The sequence below is a fragment of the Hyla sarda genome, chromosome 2 (assembly GCF_029499605.1).
Source record: "Hyla sarda isolate aHylSar1 chromosome 2, aHylSar1.hap1, whole genome shotgun sequence".
NCBI lineage: Eukaryota > Metazoa > Chordata > Amphibia > Anura > Hylidae > Hyla > Hyla sarda.
This window is the reverse complement of record NC_079190.1, coordinates 118,652,412-118,676,821: the sequence shown is the minus strand read 5'-3', so window position 1 is coordinate 118,676,821 and position 24,410 is coordinate 118,652,412. Positions and strand designations below refer to the sequence as shown.

At 41.7% G+C, this 24,410-nt stretch overlaps 1 protein-coding gene across 3 annotated transcripts in view; it reads left to right on the top strand.

Moving 5' to 3' along the window:
• Positions 1-23,571, top strand: part of LRRC63 (leucine rich repeat containing 63) — a 55,284-nt gene extending 31,713 nt beyond the window's left edge. Inside the window, exons 6-11 of one of the 3 annotated variants that reach the window (XM_056555391.1) lie at positions 4,157-4,302; positions 4,535-4,633; positions 5,925-6,061; positions 12,507-12,590; positions 18,027-18,266; positions 23,182-23,571. In XM_056555391.1, coding sequence (XP_056411366.1) covers positions 4,157-4,302; positions 4,535-4,633; positions 5,925-6,061; positions 12,507-12,590; positions 18,027-18,266; positions 23,182-23,365 — 890 coding nt within the window. In that variant the 3' untranslated portion in view covers positions 23,366-23,571. The remainder of the gene's footprint in view (positions 1-4,156; positions 4,303-4,534; positions 4,634-5,924; positions 6,062-12,506; positions 12,591-18,026; positions 18,267-23,181) is intronic. The other 2 variants (XM_056555389.1, XM_056555390.1) reach the window with 2 other exon arrangements.
• The last annotated feature ends 839 nt before the right edge of the window (positions 23,572-24,410 follow it).

The window sequence follows — 24,410 nt, the reverse complement described above, 5'->3', positions numbered from 1 at the left end:
GTGCGATTATTGACCCGGAAAACCAGGGAGAAGGGGAATCCCCATCGGTAACGGACCCCCTCCCTCTGAAGTGCAAGTGTCACTGGGCGAAAGTCCCGGCGTTTAGCCAACGTGGAAGGAGCTAAGTCAGAATATATGCGTACCGATTCTGGAACCCCCGGGAGAGATGGGGTGTTTCTGGCCGCCTGGAGTAGGGTGTCTCTCACCTCGGCATAATGTAGTTTCAGGATCACATCACGAGGTAAGTCCGGGTTCTTTGGGCGCGCCAAGGCCCTGTGGATCCGATCGAAGCGAAGCATCTCCGGTTCCAGTTGAGGAGCAAGGGCGTAGAACAGGGCAGAGATCGCCTTTGATATATCAGTCACCTCCTCTGGTAGCCCGCGGATCCTGAGGTTGGCCCTTCTAGAGCGGTTTTCAAGGTCCTCGAGTTTCAGCTTGAGGGCCTGCAGCTGTTCGGTGTGATCCTCGATCTCGCGGCGATCAGTCTGCGCAGCCTCCGCGAGGTCATCAATACGGGTCTCGGTGTCCGCCACCCTCTGGCCCAGATCTCGTAACTGCAAAGAGAGGTCAGTAACCGCCTTGGCAAGCTCCGTCTGGAAAAGCTTCTTAATAGTTTGGAACATGGCCGTAGGTGAGAGAGCAGCGGCTTCATGGGACTCGTCCTCGGAATTCTCAGTAGGCGAGTCACTGCGGGAGGCCGCCATCTTAGAGCGCGAGGTCGCTCGGAAGATATCCGGGATAGACTGGGATAGCCTTTGGGAGTGCGGCTTCCGACCTTTGTGCTGGGATCGTGGCATATTCTCCCTGCAGAAGGAGCCGTTCCCGGTGCAAAGGAGCCTATAATAGGCTCTTAGAGAGGCTAAAACACCGCGGTCGGCACGGAGCTCACACTACTTCCGTCCTTCCTCGTGAGCTGCGCGCATGCGCCCCCTTTATTAATTTTTTTTATGGTATAAAAAGTGACCAAAAATTTGTTGTTTTGGACTTTGGAATTTGACCGTGCGGTTTAATTAACAATATATTTTTATAATTTGGACATTTACGCATATGTTTATTTTTATTATGTTTATATTTTTTTTATATGGACTTTGGGAAAAGGGGGGTGATTTAAACTTATAATAAGGAAGGGGTTAACCCCTTAAGGACATAGCATTTTTCTGTTTTTGCACTTTCGCTTTCCTCCTTACCTTTTAAAATTCATAACCCTTTAAATTTTGCACCTAAAAATCCATATGATGGCTTATTTTTTGCACCACCAATTCTACTTTGTAATGACATCAGTCATTTTATCGAATAATCTACGGCGAAACGAAAAAAAAATATCATTGTACGACAAAATGGAAGAAAAAACACCATTTTGTAAATTTTGGGGGCTTCCGTTTCTACACAGTACATTTTTCATAAAAAATTTCACCTTATCTTTATTCTGTAGGTCCATACGATTAAAACGATACCCTACTTATATAGGTTTGATTTTTTTATTACTTCAGAAAAAAATCATAACTACATGCAGGAAAATGTATACGTTTAAAATTGTCCTCTTCTGACCCCTAGAACTTTTTTATTGTTCCATGTACGGGGCGGTATTGCTCTGTGATCTAAAGTTTTTATCGGTACCATTTTTGTCTTGATCTGAATTTTTTTATGAATAGAAAAAGTGACCAAATAATATGCTATTTTGGACTTTGGAATTTTTTTGCGCATACGCCATTGACCGTACAGTTTAATTAATGATACATTTTTATAGTTCAGACATTTACGCATGCGGCGATACCACATATTTTTATTTACACAGTTAGTTTTTTTTTTATGGGAAAAGGGGGGGGGGGGTGATTCAAACTTTTATTAGGGAAGGGGTTAAATGATCTTTATTAACTTTTTTTGTTCACTTTTTTTTGCGGTGTTATAGCTCCCATAGGGGGCTTTTACACAGATCACTGCAAAGCCATAGCTTTGCATTGATCAGTGTTATCGGCAGTTGATTGCTCAAACCTGGATTTCAGGCTTGCAGCAATCAATCGCCGTTCGGATGCTCAGGAGGCAGGTAAGCCACCCTCCTGCTGCGTCCTAGCTGATCGGGACATAGCGATTTTATCGTGATGTCCCGATCAGCCCCGACTGAGCTGCCGGGATGCTTTTACTTTCACTTTTAGACGCGGCGATCAACTTTAATCGCAGCGTCTAAAGAGTTAATGCCGGACACCTGCCGGAACGGGTCCTGGCTGCTGATAGCAGCCGGGACCGTGCGGGTATGATGCGAGCAGCAGCACCGTAGAAACCCGGCGTTCTGCTGCATTTTTTTTTACACTTTTAGTCCCCTTAGGGGACTTTTAGAAGGAATCATGCCAGGCTTTATCATTTTCAGCGCAGGAGCCGGTACAGGAGGAGAGGTAAGCCCTCAGGCTACCTCAGCAGTGGGTCGGCCCCCCGCGATTGCGCTGTGGGGGGGGGGGGGGCGATCCACCCCACTGGACCACCAGGGACGGAATAAAGGCACCTTTGGACGCCGCTGTCAGTTTTGACAGCGGCGATCTAAAGGGTTAATAGTTGTCCGCGGCTATGGCCGCATGTCGGCTATTAACGCTGGCCCCAGGCTACAGGAATCAGTTGAGGGCCAGCCAGTATGACGCGTGCTCGAGACGGGATCCCACGCCATATATGGACATGCCGATCAGCGCTAGGAAGCGCTGTAGATGCATAAACTCGAGCCCACTGTGGAGCTCTGGTAACCAATGACGCATTGCTAGGTGTCCTGGTCACGTGGTGTGATGTGCCCAATCACGCTGCAGGAGGCGGGGTGGGACGGAGTCACTGTGAGAAGCGCTCGGATCATGGCATGCAAACAGGTGTAAATATATATAAGGTACGCTGCAGGAGGTATATATATATATATATATATATATATATATATATATATATATATATATATAGCCGGAAATTAGCAGAATACATTTAAAATTAAGACTGCAGCACACGCCCTGTAAGATGACACCCGCTGTATAAGACAACCCCCGACTTTTGAGAAGATTTTCCTGGGTTAAAAAGTCGTCTTATACGCCGGAAAATACGGTATGTAGTATTCTTGGTTCTGTCACTGTATCTATGCAGTAAACATAGTTCTATAACATGATCTATGCAATCCCCCATATGGCTGTTAGTCCCACACTAGATTAGGATAACAGTTGTGTTTATAAAGGAAATAAAAAAGAAAGACGCGGATCACTCACCACAATTCCAATGCTGTGTTCTTTATTCTTAGTGATATAGTTGGCTATACATGGACGGATGTAACGACAGGGCAGTAGGTGATAAGGAGCCCCGTCCGGAGCGACGGCGCCGTTTCATGCCCACTGGGCGTTTCCTCAGGCCCAGAATTGACATCATCTCGCAGGTACTGCCTTTTTATATATAAAATCCATGTATAGTAAAAAATGCCAGTAAAAACATACTAGTGCAAAAAATGTATATACATAATAATACATATAAACTATATAAAACCATTAGACTGAACCTGGAGCTTAATGAAAAGACGATTTCCTGTAAGTTCCAGGTTCAGTCTAATGGTATTAAATAGTTTCTATGTATTAGTTATTATGTATATACATTTTTTGCACTAGTATGTTTTTACTGGCATTTTTTACTATACATGGACTTTATATATAAAAAGGCAGTACCTGTGAGATTATGTCAATTCTGGGCCTGAGGAAACGCCGCCGTCGCTCTGGACGGGGCTCCTTACCACCTACTGCCCTGCTGTTACATCCGTCCATGTATAGCCACCTATATCGCTAAGAATAAAGAACACAGCATTGGAATTGTGGTGAGTGATCCGTGTCTTTCTTTTTTACTTCCTTTATAAATACATCTGTCAAGATGAGCTAGCATGAGCACCACCACTAGTTTGCTGATGTGAACAGCGCTGACTGACCGATTGACCGCGTAGATTGAGAATTAGCTGTCCCAGAGCAGTGCCAAGTGATTTTCTACAGACTTGTAGATTAAGAGAACATTTTGGCCTGGATAGAGGGCACATGTCCATGGTACTCTTAACCCACCCTCTTTTTTTAGGCAATACAATTCTTAAATCACTACATATAGTAGAGACTTATCTTACCAACAATTATTCACATAATTATTATTGTCTGTGTTTTTGTAGAAGATTTTATTCCACAGATCTTTAAATCTCAGAGGTTGCAAAATTCTCAAATACTATATGATGAGCAAAGTAAAATCATAGCAACTCACTGTGAGCTTGCAATGTTGGAGTGCCTTGTAACCGGAGGACATGCTTTGAGCCTAAAAGTAAGTAGTCTTGTATACTATATTGTATGCTATTCCTGTTGAGGATATTGCAGCACTTTTTTCCCTGTCATAACAATGGACACCATACCAGGATTTGGCTAACCACCTCAGTGGAGGCTGTCAGCTGTCAGTGCTAGTGTTTGTCATCATGGATCTGACACTTAATGATGCAGATGTGTATTCAGCCTTCATAACATTTTTGCCTGTTATAAACATGACTTTCTCTTTTTAGGCATATTTTATATCCAAGCTTCCAGATTTGACACCTCTGTATAATTCTTTATTTTACCTCAACCTTTCCTTTAATGAATTCTGGCAATTCCCTACAGAGGTAAATTGAAGTTTTCCTAAGTAAATGATTGTTAACTTTTGTTGTTAAATTAAAGGGGTATTCCGTGTTTATACATCTTATCCCCTATCCAAAGGATAGGGGATAAGATGTATGATCGCAGGGGTCACGCTCACGCCCCCTAGTGACACCACACCCCCTCCATTCATGTCACGGCCCCTCCCATAGAAATGAATCGAGGGGGGTGTGGTGTGACGTCACTAGGGGGCGTGAGCGTGACGTCACGTTCCCGTCTCAGAAGCAGCACCTGGCACAGATTCCCAGGGGCTGCACCGAGATCGCGGGGGTCCCCAGCGGCGGGACCCCTGTGATAATACATCCTTTGGATAGGGGATAAGATTTATAAACCCGGAATACCCCTTTAATTCTCTTTTCTATACAGAGGTTTTGGTGCATTTGTGGTTGCCACATTTCTATGGGCACTCGAGAAGGGGTATTTGAAAACTTTGATGTGAAATTGTGTGCCACATACATATTACATATCAACTCCATAAAGTGCTTTGCTACACTTAAAACATCATTATTTTTCTTTTTTACCTTTTTCTTCCACATCCTACATATGACGGTTGACATTCATTGATGTACACAACATATTCTGCATTACAGTTCATAAAACATTTCATTATAAATATGTTGTTGTCCTTTTTATGGTACATTTACATAAATAATATGTAGCTCCTCCACATATAAAAATCATGTAAGACATATTATAGTTGTGTTTCATTTTAATCCCAATGCATTTCATAAATGCATCCATAAAATTTTTTGTACATCTATTTTTTGACCCCCACCAATTTTTTTTTCTATTTTTTCTATTCCTATTCTATTTTTTCAATTCCCAATTTTTTCTATTCCTACTCCTCTTTCCTTCTATTCACTAATAATCTATGTTTTTAGAAAACCTTTTGTTACTTTTTCTATATTATAAAATTCTTAACAAGTGCTGAATTAATAAGATTTATTGAAAAAAAAAATATTTAAATGCCAATTTGGCCTTACTACTTTGGAGGTATTCAGAAAATGTTTCAGCTGTAGACCTGAGTTTTTTGTCCCTTTTGATAAAAAGTTTAGAGGTATAAAACAGGCCAAACATAGTCACTTCTAGACTAAATTTGGTCTATTGTACCCTATGAATACACATAGGCACACGGTATGCAACAAAATACCTTTTTGATGGTATGCTGATGTATATTGGCAGTTTACAGCCAAAAAGTGATGAGAACAGCCCCTTTATTTATCTGAAAATTTTTATTTTTGCCTCCATGTTTTTCAGGTGTACAACCTTGAACAGTTGGAATCACTTAAACTAAGGAACAACCCAATCAAGGAGATTCCATATGGTATCCACAAGCTGAAGAAGCTCAGAACTTTAATTGTATCATTTTGCTCATTGTCATCTCTTCCTGCTGGGTATAATTCACACCTAACTGTAAAATGCTTAAACACATAAATTACTATTAACCCCTTAAGGACGCAGGACGTAAATGTACGTCCTGGTGCGGTGGTATAACGCACCAGGACGTACATTTACGTCCTAAGCATAACCGCGGGCATCGGAGCGATGCCGTGTCATGCGCGGCTGATCCCGGCTGCTGATCGCAGCCAGGGACCCGCCGGCAATGGCCGACGCCCGCGATCTCGCGGGCGTCCGCCATTAACCCCTCAGGTGCCGGGATCAATACAGATCCCGGCATCTGCGGCAGTGCGCGATTTGAATGAATGATCGGATCGCCCGCAGCGCTGCTGCGGGGATCCGATCATTCATAACGCCGCACGGAGGTCCCCTCTCCTGCCTCCGTCCGGCTCCCGGCGTCTCCTGCTCTGGTCTGTGATCGAGCAGACCAGTGCAGAAGATGACCGAAAAGACTGATCTGTTCTATGTCCTATACATAGAACAGATCAGTATTAGCAGTCATGGTATTGCTATGAATAGTCCCCTATGGGGACTATTCAAGTGTAAAAAAAATGTTTAAAAAATGTAAAAGTAAAAGTAAAAAAAAAGTGAAAAATCCCCTCCCCCAATAAAAAAGTAAAACATCCGTTTTTTCCTATTTTACCCCCAAAAAGCGTAAAAAAATGTTTTTATAGACATATTTGGTATCGCCGCGTGCGCAAATGTCCGAAATATTAAAATAAAATGTTAATGATCCCGTACGGTGAACGGCGTGAATGAAAAAAAAAAAAAAAAGTCCAAAATTCCTACTTTTTTTATACATTTTATAAAAAAAAAAAATTATAAAAAATGTATTAAAAGTTTTTTATATGCAAATGTGGTATAAAAAAAAAGTACAGATCATGGCGCAAAAAATGAGCCCCCATACCGCCGCTTATATGGAAAAATAAAAAAGTTATAGGTCATCAAAATAAAGGGATTATAAACGTACTAATTTGGTTAAAAAGTTTGTGATTTTTTTTAAGCGCAACAATAATAGAAAAGTATGTAATAATGGGTATCATTTTAATCGTATTGACCCTCAGAATAAAGAACACACGTCATTTTTACCATAAATTGTACGGCGTGAAAACGAAACCTTCCAAAATTAGCAAAATTGCGTTTTTCGTTTTAATTTCCCCACAAAAATAGTGTTTTTTGGTTGCGCCATACATTTTATGATATAATGAGTTATGTCATTACAAAGGACAACTGGTCGCGCAAAAAAACAAGCCCTCATACTAGTCTGTGGATGAAAATATAAAAGAGTTATGATTTTTAGAAGGCGAGGAGGAAAAAATGAAAACGTAAAAATTAAATTGTCTGAGTCCTTAAGGCCAAAATGGGCTGAGTCCTTAAGGGGTTAAAAAACAAAGTGTGTTTACAAAAAGAAACTATAAAAATGCTTTCAAGAAAATTACACGAAAAGACATTGTCACTTGTGGTGGGCCAATAACACATCTGAAGAGTGCCCCTGGATCTCAGCAGTCAGATTTATAACTGTTTATGACATGTCAACCATGTGTATTACATGTTGTCAGTGATCAATGTAATATTATTGAATTAAAGAAAAACTGACTGGCTGTTCACCCACACTAAACCCAATACATACTGGGTTATAGTGTGGGTGAAAAGCTTAATAAGTCCTTACTTACATTATGTGCCTTCTTTTAGTTTTATGGTGCAGTGGAGGCGGGGGGCTGGCTCGCCGGGTTCCCCTGACTCCTCTATTTTCCTCATCCAGCCTCCCCCATAATGAATATGCTAATATCTCCCAGGGTGAAGCCGTTGTTTCACTACACCCGGAAGGCAGGGACACCTGCGCTTACCCCCTGCAGACATTTGCATATTAATTACGGGGCAGGCCGGGCGGACAATATAGAGGAGGCAGGAAAGCTTGTGAACCGACTCCTTGCCTCCATTGCGCAGAGCTGCACAATAGACCTAAAAGAAGACCCAAATACTGGACGGATTGATATAAGTGAAGACTTTTTTTTTTTTAAAGCTATTTACCTAGTACAGTGGTCCCTCAACATACGATGGTAATTCGTTCCAAACGACCCATCGTTTGTCGAATCCATCGTATGTTGAGGGATCCGTGCAATGTAAAATATAGGAAGCTGTACTCACCTGTCCCCGCCGCTCCGGACCAGGTCCTCACCGCTCCCGATGCTGTCCCAGGGGCTCCCGATGCTGTCCCGCTGCTCCGGTGTCTTCTTCGCGATCCTCCGGTGTCTTCCGCATCCTCTGCAGGGTCCGGGCCTCGCTTTCAGGTGACGTTATTACGCTGCTGCACCGGCGCGGCGTGCGTAGTGACGTAATAACGGCGCCGGAAAGCAAGGCCCGGACCCTGGAGAAGATGCACAAGACACCGGAGGATCGTGAAGTGGACCCGGAGCAGCGGGAATAGGTAAGCGAACCTGCCCGGGATGCTTAAACTGCTATCCGACAGCAGCTTAAGCATTTTGCGCTGTCGGATAGCAGTTAATGCGATGGCCCCGACATATAAAAGCATCGTATGTCGATGCTGACATCGACATGCGATGGCCTCTGAGAGGCCATCGTATGTCGATTTTATCATATGTCGGGGCCATCGTAGGTCGGGGGGTTACTGTATATTGGTTTTAGTGCGAGTGAACAGCTTGTCAGTTTCTCTTTAATATATAATATATATTTTTATTAGCTAGTATTGAGATACTATGTTTTTTATTTAAAATAATGGCATTTCTTTATTATACAGCATTAAAGATTAGTATTTGTTTATCACAAACATCATGTCCCTTAAAGGGGTACTCTGGTGGAAAAAAAAAAAAATTCTTATCCACTGGTGCCAGAAAGTTATACAGAATTGTTATTTCCATTTAAAAATCTTAATCCTTTGGCAAAGTTTCTACGTGGTTCTTTGTCCTGCTTTTTTTTTTTGTTTAAAACAAAACGCAAGTAAATACGCCTGAAAAAATGGCAGTGCAATTTCCTGCGTCTGGCGTTTTTTAATTTGTGTGGAAATTGCATTTTTGGCACCTTGGCAGTTTTTCCAGCCTTTCCAAGTTGGAATTTTTTTACTTTTTAGCTGATTCCAGAGAAAATGGCTGCTCTTCCTGGGAACAGCCCCTTTTTTTCACAGGTGAAAAAGCACCAAATAAAAACGCCAAATGCAAAACATACATGGCGTTTTTCACTCCCATAGACTTCAATGGGAGAAAAACGCTACGATTTTGACAAAAAAAACACCAGTGGCTCAACATGCTGCGACTTTGGAGAACCGCCAAGGAGCTGAAAAATGCCAAAAAAAGAGAGAAAAAACGGCAAAAGGATTAAAAAAATGCCAAAATGAAAGACGAAAAAATTTAGCAATTTCTCAAGTAGAAACTTAGCCTTCCGGTACTTATCAGCTGCTGTATACTACAGAGGTAGTTGTACAGTTCTTTGCAGTCTGACCAAAGTGCGCTCTGCTGCCACCCTTGTCCATGTCAGGAACTGTCCTGAGCAGGAGAACTTTGCTATGGGGATTTGCTCCTACTCCGGACAGTTCCTGACATGGACAGAGGTGTCAGCAGAGAGCACTGTGGTCAGACAGAAAAGCACTATACAACTTCCTCTGGAGCATACAGCAGCTGATAGCTACTGGAAGGATTAAGATTTTTAAATTGAAGTAATTTACAAATCTGTTTAACTTTTTGGCACCAGTTGATTTAAAAAAAATGTTTTTCACCAGAGTACCCCTTTAATATATAACTGTTAATATATAATATTTCAAGTTTAAAACTCTATTCAATTCCAGTGCAGTGACTAACTGCAAAATAAATGTTTAGATTCCAGCAAACAAACAAATAAAAATATAGCAGGGGTACCACATCCTTTTAAAACCGACTCACCTTCCTAATGTCATGAGTGTAGTGTCTAGGGGGTAAATTACTTGGGGTGAGTCATTTAGTGCAACTTGACTAAATCAGAGGATCAAATGCTGTGCAACTGGTCCTTTGAATATAGTTCTGTAGGCTACCTAGTGATCGATCACTGCCATGACAAACTGAAATAACCTTTAGTGCTATATAACACTTCTCATATGTTCTAAAGATGAAACTGGGTAACCACCCAGTGGACACGCATCTATAACTATGAAGTTAATGTGTAGGCTGAGTTCACACACAGTATTTTGATCCTCATTTGGTCATTATTTTATCCAAAGCCTGAAATACAGCGAGAAAAACTATGCCCACATTTGTAAGATCCAAAGTATCTGAGCCATGTAAGGCAGCTTGATGGTCTGAAATTGAACAACAATGGAGAGACAATGTGTGTACTATAGGTGGTAGAAAAAAATAGAGGTTTTGGTTTAGATGTTATAGTCTTGTCTCTACTCTTATGTGAAGGCGTAGGTAGATCATTTCTGTTTTTTGAAATTACTACTTTCCTAGCTGGATCTAAGGATCACTTTAGGATAGCCTCTATGTTACATACAGGAAGTCAGACTATCCATCTCACATGAAAAGTCATGCATGGTGGTACAATTTCTTCTGGATGATGTCATTAAGCATGATGGAAAGATTTGCATTATTTTCTGTTTTGGACCCACTTCTGGTTTTGGTAAATATACTGTGTGTGAACCTAACATATAGTCATACTCTAGGCTGTTACCAGGGCCAGCTGCACAAGATCGCACTTTTTTGGGTGGATGCTCTGTAGAATGTACAGGGTAGCTGTGTAAGGGTAGACAATATTAAACTGAATCCCCTTCCTTTCCAGCTCCACCCTTGGGTGAACAATATCGAAAGAACCACTTCCAGGTCTGCTTAGGTTCAAGTGGCATTGACTCATCCTGACTGCTTTAAAGGATATCTGCAACATTGTAACACTTATCCCTTATCCACAGGATAGGGGATAAGTGTTTGATCGCGGGGGAGCCGACTGCGGGGACCCCCTGCGATCTTCCAAATGGGGCCCCGCATTGCCGCTCTATGTGAGCGGCTAATGCGTGTAGCGTCGAGCTCTCTGAGGTCGATGGTACGCCCCCTCCACATACAATTCTATGGGAGAGGCGGGAAGGAACAAACGCTGCCTCCGTGCCTCTCCCAGAGAACTACATGGAGGAGGCGTGTTGGCCTCGACGTCACGCTGTGGCCACCACGCCTCCTGCAAGGGAGAGCCACGGTAGAGCCGTGGCCCCGTGCAGGAGATCGCGGGGGGGGTCCCATCGTTCGGACCCCCCGTGATCAAACACTTATCCCCTATAGGGGATAAGTGTTAATTCACTACAGATGGCCTTTAAAGGCTTTGGACACCATTGCACTGATTTTTTATTTTTTTATTTTTTTACTGTTGATTTTTTTTGATTTGTGCAAAATTAAGCAACTTTCTAATTGGTCCTTATTAAAAATTGTCTACCATTTAGCATAAGATAAATCCATCATTGTTAGTAATAACAGCACGTTGGGGGAGTAGTGAGTTACAAACTAGCTCAGAGATTGGATAGGGGTGAGAGAAAACTTAAAGGGCAGCTCACACAGGCTGTATAGAAAGACCTATGGAGAAAACACATTTTCCCCTTGTAATGAGTACAAACAAGAATAAAACATGCTTTTGAAAGGGTCCATAGCCTTTAACCGTTACATACTGCACTTGTGACAGCAGTTTGGTGAGTCTGCTTTAAATGGATGTAATACCTTTGCTATAATTTACATGATGTTTTGTGCCTCTGAGGCACAGATAAGTCTGGAAAATGTTGAAATGACATTCCAACGTATCTGTGCTCGGACAGGTGCACAGCCCAGTTCATATTAATGGCCTGAGCATAGTCAGCTAGAGAATACGTTCGGGTCATTTTCCCAACGTATCTTGAGTTTTGTCTTGGACTAAAAATTACTGCAAGCCGTGTTTCTCGGTCCGAGTCAAAACTTGAAATGACCTGAACGTAGTCACTAGCTGACTACGTTCATTCCACTGAAATTAATGGGGCCATGCCTGTCCAAACAAGGATACAACGGTATTTCATTTTGACATTTTCCAAAAGTATCCATGCCACAAGGCACAATCGTGATGTGAACCTAGCCGCCCATGTACTTTTTATCTAATTTATCAGTCAAACGGAGTAGCTGGATGAAAGCAGTCTAGGGGGCTGTAATAAAGAGGAAATGGTCTGGACTTACCTGGGCTCTTGCCATGCCGGTAAATGCCCCCCTGCCTTTTGAGCCTCATTTGCATAATAAACTAAATATCTTATTGCTGGAAAGGACTACGGAGATTTAAAAAAAAAAGGTATGTCCAGAATCATGATGACTAGCCCTATCTAGCTGTTTGCTTATTTACACCCATTTTTTTTTGCTGACAGGTCCACTCTAATATGTTGTTCTGGATCATATCAATGTCCTGTCTTAGTATAGTCTCAACATTGTTTTTATTCCTTTTTATGTTTTATCTCTGTAGGCTCTTTTTGTTGCCATATTTGCAGGTGCTGGATGTGTCCTATAACAACATTATTTCAATTCCAAATGAGATATCCAATCTCAGGTACTTACAATTACTGTTATAGAATGCATAAAGGGAAATGAAACTTCACTTACATTTTGTTTTCTTACACTACCAATAGCATTACTGAGGCTATGTCCATAACTGCAAATGTTCATCCCAGCCTAGATATAAGATAACTGAAAGAGTTACAAAAAAGCTATTACCAAATACTATTATGTGTAAGAAACACAGCTATTTCACTAAAACCACTTACAATTGTGAGTAACATTGATTGTCGTGTGAACAGTGATTTCTTAAAGTTGATGTGTTGCTAGCAGAAAAAATGTGGGGATCTGAACGACTTTGTGGACCTAATTGCTATGGCTAAACAACAGATAGGCCCTCGTATACTAAGTTTTGGGTTTTTACTAGTGTGAACTGTTGTTTCCGACTTGCAGGATTCCTCTCTATTTACTATGGGGATTAACAGATTTACAAGTCGGGAAAGTTTTCTGACCAGCTTTTTCTTGATGAAAATTTTCAGTCATTCATTCATAGGATATTGTGAATTCAATAGTAAATGTGAAGCCACGCCCCTTTTCTGGTCACCCTCAATGCAATGTGCTTGGGGAGCAAAGGCTGGCCTATGTGGCCTGACCCCATAGAAGAACTACTATACAATACATTTCTACAAAAGTTTTTTTCTGGCTGTAATAGACAGGAGAATAACAGGAGGGTTCCTGTTCTTTGTAACACAGTTTTCAATTAGTATTAGTTGTTCATCCATTCATAATTATTTTGTTCCCGTGGTCTATTTTGCTATTTCTGTATTCCAGCATTAATATTTATGATGTTTTAACAATTTTAACAGTTTTTTAAACTGTCAGCTTGTTATAAAGTTCGGCCTCACTGAACATCCTGGGGTATGTAAATACTGGGAGCAATAGCTAGGACTCCCGAAAGGCAATTGCTATAGGTGATGTCCCGTTCTGCCATCTTGTGACCAGCTGGCATTGTTACAAAGTGTTAAATAATGCAGTGCTTTGCAGCTTGCTTTGTATAAGCCAGCACAAACTTAGGCCAATTCTGAACTCTGTATGGATATAACAAAAGTAGAGTAGCACGGCACTGCACTTTTACCTTTGTAGACTAGGATGCTTGATGGTGGGTAGTGGTGGATATGTAGATGCACTAGTGGTGGTGCTCAGATCCAAAAAGGTCACAGTTCATATGCATATAAAGATGAAGGAAAAGATTGGCAACTCACCGCAGGTAGCTTGCAAGATTCTTCAATATAAAATACTCACATACATATAACAAAGGAAGGAAGGTGGTGGGGGGACAATGGATGGCGACCAAGCTCCGTTGCGCACAGTAGATGTGCTTCCTCCGGCCATCAAGCTCATGGCCGGAGGAAGCACATCTACTGTGCGAAACGGAGCTTGGTCGCCGTCCATTGTCCCCCCACCACCTTCCTTCCTTTGTTATATGTATGTGAGTATTTTATATTAAAGAAGAATCTTGCAAGCTACCTGCGGTGAGTTGCCGATCTTTTCCTTCATCTTTATATGCATACAATTCTGAACTCTGTCCACCATTGAAAGCACTATGAGTGGGCACAATTATGGACATTTATCAACGGCTTTAGTCAGGTTTTCTTTACTATAATTGTCGCAAAATTGTGGCAACTGTGACTACGCGATTTTTCGTGCGACATTTTGACTGGAAAGCGAGAAAAGCAAGTTTTCCTAAAATTTACTATGTAGTAATAATTTTAAAATGGACTACGGGTAGTCAGGTATTTATTAACTGCGACAGTCGCAACTGCGCAAAAAAAAGTCGCAACAGTGTTAAAAATTGACAAAATTTACTCCAGCTCAAACATGGAGCAGAAAAAGCTACTACCAAAGTAAAAAACGAAAAATTGCTTACGTGAAAGAAAATTTATCAACAGGCTGAAACCAGTTGATAAATACGTCACACATAAGCAAAAAAAAAAGTAAGGAAAAAATTACTAAAAAAAAGAATACATGAGCAACCATTGATAAATGTCCCTCATTATCATCAGAACTGGACAAATGAGAAGTATTCAGGCATGACTTGACAAACATGACACAGAATACACAGTGTTAATTTGGCATTTAAACTCCCAAGATGTCAGTCTGACTGAGAATCTGTTAGATGTGCTGGATAAAAGTCCGATCCATGGAGGCCTCACCTCCTAACTTACATGACTTAAAACATTTGGTGATAACATCTTGGTGCCGCAGGACAACTTCAGAGGCTTTGTGGAGTCTATGCTCCAATAGGTCAGCTCTGTTAGCAGGGGGTCCTGCACAATATGGCGGTCCTTCTAGTTACAATATTAATTGGTTCCAGCACAACCATTGTAATTTTAAGATATTGTATCTTGAGACCGAAACTCTATGGAAAACTAGTATAGTGAAACCTTTTTAAAAAAAAATCACCCAAAAGTGCTCAGAAATTTAGTCCACCATATATTACGTATAGAGGTAATTTTCTCTGTCACCTAAATTCTGGTCTTTATATATGGGTGTTTTTTCAATGAGAATGAATAAATTGAAAACTGGGTGTTACCATTATTGGCGTATGGTGTATCCCTACACTAGGTGATCCTACTATTGTGGTAACTGCATGTGGTAGCCTTGTACTTTTATATTCACTTTATCTATAATTTCCCAGAATCCTTATGAATAGATGAAGTACAGATAAAGTACAAAGTTGCAGCATGCTGTTCCCGTATTGTGTAGGATCGCCATCAGACACTGGTTACACGGAGTCAGAATATAAGAGGAGACACCTTATCCACAATGGGAGTGTCAGTTTATATATCCATTTTAGAGGAATAGCAGACGGAGTTCTATGGAAAAATGCTTCAGTATTATTATTTCACTGGGTAAGCAAGTATTTACCAAAACTGTCAGGAGAGCTGTCAAGTTGTTTATAACAAATCGAAGGTTGGATTCATCATAATACATCTTCTAAGTAACATTGACAACACATGTCTCTTTATTGTGGCCACTGTCATTTTCTAATCTTATTTACAGGGCAATGCTCAGTAAGGCTGGGTTCACACTACGTTTTCTCCCATACGGGAGCGCATACGGCAGGGGGGAGCTAAAAGCTCGCGCTCCCGTATGTCACCGTATGCGCTCCCGTATGTCATTCATTTCAATGAGCCGACCGGAGTGAAACGTTCGGTCCGGTCGGCTCATTTTTGCACCGTATGCGCTTTTACAACCGGACCTAAAACCGTGGTTGACCACAGTTTTAGGTCTGGTTGTAAAAGCGCATACGGCGCAAAAATGAGCCGACCGGACCGAACGTTTCACTCCGGTCGGCTCATTGAAATGAATGACATACGGGAGCGCATACGGTGACATACGGGAGCGTGAGCTTTTAGCTCCCCCCTGCCGTATGCGCTCCCGTATGGGACAAAACGTAGTGTGAACCCAGCCTAAACAGGTATGTCTGGTTCAGTCATTTTGTGATTTTTTTTTTGTCCTAAAACAGAGATACACAACTGGGTAAAAGGAAAACCAATCCAGGCTACATCAAGACAGCAGTTAGCAATGTAGCTTACAGAACATTATAAGGAGGTATCACATTGTGGGCGGTTCAGAAACTACTTATGCATTATTGAAATATATTGGACCATTATCAGGCATGAGAAAAAATGGTTGGAGTCCGACTGTAGATTGTCAGTATTGCTATAGTTCCATGCTCAGAATATATCTTGGCAGATCATTTCTCCATATACACACAGGCCCACATTTATCATTGTAGTGTAAGTGAAGCATTTTTTTACACCTTTTTTTGTGTACTGGTAATGTGTAAGAGCACCAAATGTATTAAATGTTCACAAAGTATTTGATTCATTTTGTGCAGGTCACATTTTCTCAAATTTCTCTCTTCACATAGACTAAAAAGCTACGCCATGTCTGGGCTGGTGTAATTTTAGAGACGTCAGTGGCTTTGCGCCTTTTTTGCACCTTTTTACAAAAAGGCGCAGTTCATAAATCCCTTCTATATCATGTGTATTGCCAAAATCAGTGGATTGCAACTCAAAATCAGAGAAATGTGTAAACAAAAAGGCGCTTGCTTGCACCTTTTTGTGCCTTTTGTAGACACAAAAAATAGTCTAAAGACAATGATCAATGTCAGCCAGAAAACTGCAGAATCTAAATTAATTTGATAAGAATATTTGCCCCCTGTTCTACAGAAGAGTTTTCTGTTTAGAGTCTTTTATTTAGACAACCACCTACTAGAGAAGCCACAGATTGCATATGGGATGAAAACTCAATTTGCTAAACACAAACTGCCTGGGTGATTTTCGCCTGCAAACCAGACATGTTGTCTTTTCGCTTGCAAACCAGACATGTTGGAGGAAATTTTTCAAAACCTATGTAGAGGACAAGTGGTACAGTTTTCCATAGCAACCAATCAGAATTCTTCTTTCATTTCTCAGAAGCCTTTTTGAAAATAAAAGAAACGATCTGGTTGGTTGCTCTGGGCAATTGCAACACTTTTCCTCTACTCAGACTTTGATAAATCAACTCCAACATTTCTGGTGTGCAAGCGAAAAAAGATGGGAAAAACACATTTTCTATCTGTCTTTGAAAATCCCCCAGGCAATGGCCTTCTATAAATGTATCTGCTTGGTCTTCTGATCTGACAAGATATTGGATGATAGGTCTGGACTATGCTATGGTAATACAATAGATTCAAAGGAATCCATAGGTTAACAGTAAGCTGGAATTTTTAACCCTTTAAATGGGAACTGTCAGATCCATGAACTTTATATGTTGTTACTGATGAAAATTAAAGACCTTTTTTAATATGGCTGTTTCAAATTTTTTTTAAATATATAATAAAGAAAACGGCCTCTGAAAATCCCACCAATAGTGATGCCCATTCCTAATAGGATACTATCAAGTCCTGCATCATTAGGCTTGTCCATGAGTCATGGACAAGAGATGACTCATTAATAAGGCTGCATGAGCAGACACACCAATCACCTCCCACCACCACAAGGGAGGGGCACGCCTCCTGCCCCTGAGAGGATTTCTAACACTGTGAGCTTAAGAATAGTTTTGTCATAAATGGGTTTTTAAATCTGGGGCCTTATATCACCTAAATTTGTTTTTTACTGAAACGCGTTCTATTTCTCTAATCGGTTTCTATTTTCTGATTGTAATTTCATATTTTGTACATTATTTTGGGGCAGCCATATTGCCTTAGCTGCTTTTAACAGCATTTAGAGATATGCTTTATGGCAAGCCTTTATGGACATAGGAACAATAGACTGGAGCTGACTTTTATCTTACACAGTTACGTAAATATGGACCAATATACTGTGTGTAACCTATGATGCCCCATGTTAAAGACTATGCTGTGAGTCAGCAAAAAAGTAAAAGTTCACTTTAAATGGGATTTGTTGTACACAGGTAAATGAATAAATCTGTATGCTTGTAGGGCGCTGGAGTTCCTGAATGTGGAAGGAAATGGCTTGCCCGGATTACCCTGTGGAGCACTGAGGCTGAAGTTAAAACACCTACGTGTGGGGAATAATCGGATGCATCCGCTGTTCTGGAGAGAAAACACCCACATTCAACCACAGCGTCTACTGGATTTAGCAGCCATGTCTTTTGCCAACAGCAACATGTCTCGCTATTTTGCAGCAATTCCTGATGAAGTAAAACATGTACTACAGAGGTAAGTCCTTCCACAATTCTGTCAGTCTGTAAGCATGATTCCAAATTAGATTACAAAGGGCATGAACAATACTTTGTGGTTAGGGTGCCACTTATACCTCGGTATGTATGCCTGTTACATGTTCACACTTACAACCAGTTACAACTAAAGAAACCGGAAATTACCATACAGCGAGAGAGAGAAAGTGAAATAAAAGCCTTTGGCTGAATGATTGTTTGGCGTGTGCATGATTATTTCAACAGAACAGAATATATTGGGTGAAATTTACTATTAGAGAGAGAGCAGTTTTATTGTCTGTTTTAGGTGCATTTTTCACCTATTCACATGGTGTGACTAAGTGCTTTTGTTGGCTTAAAAAAGTGCCTTCAACAACATGTTTGCATGAGTTAGGTAAGGTGCGTGGACTTGTACCTAATTTGATATATGGCATGTTCCTTTTTGATAAATTTGGTACACCATAAAAACACAACTTCACACCATGTAGAAAATCCTTTCACCCACACCAGCATTTGCTTCGGGCAAGCAGCGCTAAATGCCAGAAGAATTCACACAGGTCCGCTCACACTGTTACTGTACTTACATCTCTCTGCAGCAGTCTATAACGAGACTTCCTTGCGGGGATGTGCGCGGTTGGTGACGTCATCACATACGCAGCTCAGGACATCGGGACGTCCCGTGCGGTGCCTGTGATGACATCACCTATCGCGCGCATCCCCGCAAGGAAGTCTCGTTATAGACTGCTGCAGGGAGATGTAAGTACAGTAACAGTGTTAGCGGACCTGTGTGAATTCAGAGTGAGTGAATGAAATAAACTTGCATAATATGAGGACCTGCCTGATCACCAGGGGCAAAACTATATTCTTAAGGGGCATAATTGTTTAAATACCGGGGGTAATATATATCTGAGGGCCTGTATAAATCTATTGGGAAACCCTACCTGATCATCAGGTAGGGCTCCCCAGGAGGTAGACAGGCCCCCAGATAGATATGATCCCCATCAGTGATGGGGGTCATAGCTATCTGGGGCCTCTATACCTACTTTGGAGCCATACCTAATGGGGGGTCATATCTATCTGGGGCCTGTCTTCATATGGGGGAGCCCTACCTGATTGGGGTCATATCTATCTGGGGGGCCTCAGGGATGTGGAAATTGTATCGCCAGACGCCCGGGACATGCAGTTCCGGGCGCTGGGAAGGTGAATTCTTCAGGCATTTAGCCCTGCTTCGGGCAAGCAGGGCTAAATGCCTAAAGAATTCACAAATAAAGGGGCAATCAATTTTGCCCTGTAACTGACCTCCTACAGACTGCAGCTGTGCGCTGCAGTCTATAGTGAACTGCTCAGGACGACAGCGTCCCTCATCACGTGGCCCTCCGTCCGGACCGAGGATGCGGTCCAGTAACAACAGTGACTGCCGAGCCCCTGAGCCTGCCGGAGCACACATGGGGCTGGAGTACAGGTAGCAGCGGATCGGAGAGGAGGGGAGGTTTGGTAAATAATGTGGGAGAGGAGAGGGGGGGTTGGGCTGAAATATAATGACACGAGGGGCATCAGAAGGGAGGGGGGTATATTGACACAGGGGGCATCAGGGAGGGGAATATAATGACACAGGGGGCATCAGAGGGGGGAATATAATGACACAGGGGGCATCAGAGGGGGGGGGACTATAATGACACGGGGCATCAGGGAGGGGAATATAATGAAACAGGGGGCATCAGAGGGGGGGGGAATATAATGACACGGGGCATCAGAGGGGGGGAATATAATGACACAGGGGGCATCAGATGGGGGGTGACATAATGGCGCAGGGGGCCCTACTTGATCCCTACCTGAAGGGGGACTACCTACTTAAGGGAACCAATCATCAGATTTTACCCTATATAATGCTTGGCAAAGCAGTATATAGGGTAAAATTGTTGTCCTCACCATCCCCGGGGGACGCTCCTGCCCCCAGGGATGGTGAAGATATGAAGTAATAAACTAGTCACCGCCGCCGCCTTAAGTAGTCACCTGGGCGGGGAGCTCTTCTCATCTACTCCTGTTCTTCGGCCGGCAGCGACGCCCCCTCCGCTTGATTAATGGGCCGCGTCATTGTTCCGCTCACTGAACAGACGGAGCAGAGCGATGACACTGCCCATCAATCAAGCGGAGGGGGCGTCGCTCCTGGCTGAAGAACAGGAGTAGGTGAGAAGAGCTCCCCGCCCAGGTGACTAATTACGGCGGCGGCGGTGACTAGTTTATAACTTCATATCTTCACCATCCCTGGGGGCAGGAGCGTCCCCCGGGAATGGTGAAAATAAAGATTTTACCCTATATAACGCTTTGCCAAGCGTTATATAGGGTAAAATCTGATGATTGCTTCCTTTTAAAGGAATACTGTAGTGCAAAATAGCTTATCCCCATAAGTGATAGATCGCGGGGGTCTGACCGCTGGGACAACCCCCCCCCCCCCCATCTCTTGTATGAGGCCCCAGCAGACGGCATGAAGGGAATGTTCCATCCCTGCATGACACGGCTGCTGAAATGCCCCCTCCCTCCATGTATCTATGGGATACAGGGGGGGGTTAGGGCGTGTCGGTCGCTGCGTCATGCGGACAAGCCCCCATTCCTGCCGGGGCCCCTTACAAGAGATCCGGGGGGGGGGGGGGGGGATAAGTTGTTTTGCATTGCAATATTCCATTAATGGGGCGGACTTACTTATCAGGGACCCTATCCACCTAATGGGGTGACATACTGGTCTGCCTATCAAGTTTTTATTGATAAAAGACCTTATTTACATACTATTTGGGTTAAAATTATTTTGTACCAGGACAAGTGGATTGTTATGAGGGACAAGTAGTTTTAAAAAAAAATTTCCACACCCCTGTTAGATCAGACAATCTTGTTGAAATTTGCAGGTTTGGCTATTTTGTGTTGTAGTAAAATTATGTAATAGCCTCAGTATTTTACCGTGTGGATGAAACCAGTGCTAAAAGCCTGACTCATAGGGAAATACTGATCCACTGTTGGAGTTGTACCAGTATTCAAATTATGTGGTGTAGCTTTGGCCTCTGTTATATACAGTCATGGCCGTAAATGTTGGCACCCCTGAAATTTTTCTAAAAAATGTAATTCTTACAGAAAAGGATTGCAGTAACACATGTTTTGCTATACACATGTTTATTCCCTTTGTGCGTATTGTAACTAAACCAAAAAAGGGAGGAAAATTGGACATAATGTCACACCAAACTCCAAAAATGGGCTGGGCAAAATTATTGGCACCCTTAATTTATTATTTGGTTGCACACCCTTTGAAAAAATAATTAATCAGTCGTTTCCTATAACCATCAATAAGCTTCTTACACCTCTTTCCTATAACCATCAATAAGCTTCTTCCCAGAAGAATTTTTGCTTACTCAAGTTCATTTTGGCAAAATGTTGTCTTGCTTTTTTATGTCTGTGTCAGCAGTGGGGTCCTCTTGGGTCTCCTGCCATAGTGTTTCATTTCATTTAAATGTCGACGGATAGTTCGCGCTGACACTGATGCTCCCTGACCCTGCTGGACAGCTTGAATATCTTTGGAACTTGTTTGGGGCTGCTTATCCACCATCCGGACTATCCTGCGTTGACATTTTTTATCAATTTTTCTCTTCCATCCACGCCCAGGAAGATTAACCACAGTGCCATGGGTTGCAAACTTCTTGATAATGTTGCGCACTGTGGACAAAGTAACTTGTAATCTTAAAATTGTTGATATTTTTCCACAATTTTGGTTTTCAAGTCCTCAGACAGTTCTCTTCTCCTCTTTCTGTTGTCCATGCTTAGTGTGGCACACACAGACACACACAATGCAAAGACTAAGTGAAGTTCTCTCCTTTTTATCTGCCTTCAGGTGTGATTTTGATCCAAAATGGGGCCACCTCATAGGAGGTTTTTAATTCCAATTTGATAGTGGATCCTGCATGTCACCCAGTCAGAGGCCATATGCCCAGTAGAAGGTGAATTGATTTAGCATGTTAAGGTCCCATCCGAAATGAGGCAACCTCCACGTGGTGGACACGTGGTGGATGGGGGACACATTTTGATCAAAAAGTGCGCTAAGAGCCTCCATTTTTTGACCAAGGGTGCTGCAACCTTTCTTTCTTTTTTGCATACTCAGTATTTGCCACAGCAGCATGCACCCGTGTATTAGGTAGTTGTGCTGTCTGTTTTTCTTTTTTTGTGTTTTTGCTTTACAAGCAAGGGGGAGTGGCATCCTTTCTAGCCGTGCACTTCTCCCTGTTCACAGGAGGTTTTAAATTTGTACTGGATCCTGCATGTCACCCAGTCAGAGGCCATATGCCCTGCAGAAGGTGAATTGATTTAGCGTGTTAGGGTCCCATCCAAAATGAGGCCACATCCGCGTGGTGGATGGGGGACACGTTTTGATCAAAAAGTGCGCTAAGAGCCTCCATTTTTTGACTGAGTGCTGCAGCAACTTTTTTCTTTTTTGTATCCTCGTGATTTTTATGTTGCCCACACCTGTTACTTGCCCCAGGTGAGTTTAAAGGAGCATCACATGCTTGACACAATCTTATTTTTCCACAATTTTGAAAGGGTGACAATAATTTTGTCCAGACCATTTTTGGAGTTTGGTGTGACATTATGTCCAATTTGCTCTTTTTCCTCCCTTTTTTGGTATAGTTCCAATACACACAAAGTGAATAAACGTGTATAGCAAAACGTGTTACTGAATTCCTTTTCTGTGAGAAATACTTCATTTTCTAGAAAAATTTCCTGGGTGCCAACATTTACGGCCATGACTGTGTGTATCACTGTACAGTATTACATTTTTTTTTTAGGATTTCTAGAAAAATTGCAGTTTTAAGGCCTTTATGTGTACCCAACTTAAGAAGGTCTGAGCTCTAAGTTTTAATGACATTTCCTTTTCTATCCAGTTTGGCGGTCTGTGACTGCTGCCGAGGTGTCTTATCAGGGGAAGGACTTCGCTTTATCCGACCTTGTGAGAAAATCTTTGGGATCCGCAAGCTGCCATTTATATTTCATGCCTGCTCACCCTCATGTTACAGAAGTTTTATGTGCCAAACAGAGTCACTCAGTAATCATCTCTATGAAAGTTAATGTACACTCTTGCTAGCCTTGAGGGAGCAAAATAACATCTTTATAGTTATGGTGTAATGATAGTCATATAAATTATGGATAAAATTATCTTTTGTAAGAGCTTATCCCACAATAAATGTTAAGAAATTTACTTAATATGTTAAAATAAATATATTTTGAGTAATTTCAGTTGCTAAATGCTTAAAGGGGTACTCCTTAAAACTTTTTTTTTTTAAATCAACTGATGCCAGAAAGTTAAACAGATTTGTAAATTACTTCTATTAAAAAATCTTAATCCTTCCAGTACTTATTAGCAGCTGTATACTACAGAGGAAATGCTTTTCTTTTTGAATATCTTTTCTGTTACGACCACGGTGCTCTCTGCTGACACCTCTGTCCATGTCAGGAACTGTCCAGATTAGGAGAAAATCCCCATAGCAAACATATGCTGCTCTGGACAGTCCCCTAAAATGGACAGAGGTGTCAGCAGAGAGCACTGTGGTCGTGACAGAAAATAAATCCCAAAAGAAAAGAATTTCCTCTGTAGTATGCAGCCGCTAATAAGTACTGGAAGGATTAAGAATTTTTAATAGAAGTAATTTACAAATCTGTTTAACTTTCTGGCAAAAAGGTTTTCCACCGGAGTACCGCTTTCAAGACTCAGCCTTTTTTTTGCAAATATGACCACTGTCACTTTATATGTTAATAACTCTGGGATGCTTTTACCTATCATTCTGATTCAGAGAGTTTTTTCGTGACATATTCTACTTGAACATAGTGGAAAATTTTTGTCATTACTTGCATCCTTTCTTGGTAAAAAATTCCCAAATTTCATGAAAATTTTGTATTTTTCTAACTTTGAAACTCTCTGCTTGTAAGGAAAATGAAAGTATAAATTAAATTATATTGATTCACAAATACAATGTCTACTTTATGTAGGCGTCATAAAGTTTTTACTTTTTGAAGACATTAGAGGGCTCCAAAGTATAGCAGCAATTTTCTAAATTTTCACGAAAAATTCAAAATCTGAATTTTTCAGGGACCAGTTAAGTTTGAAGTGGATTTG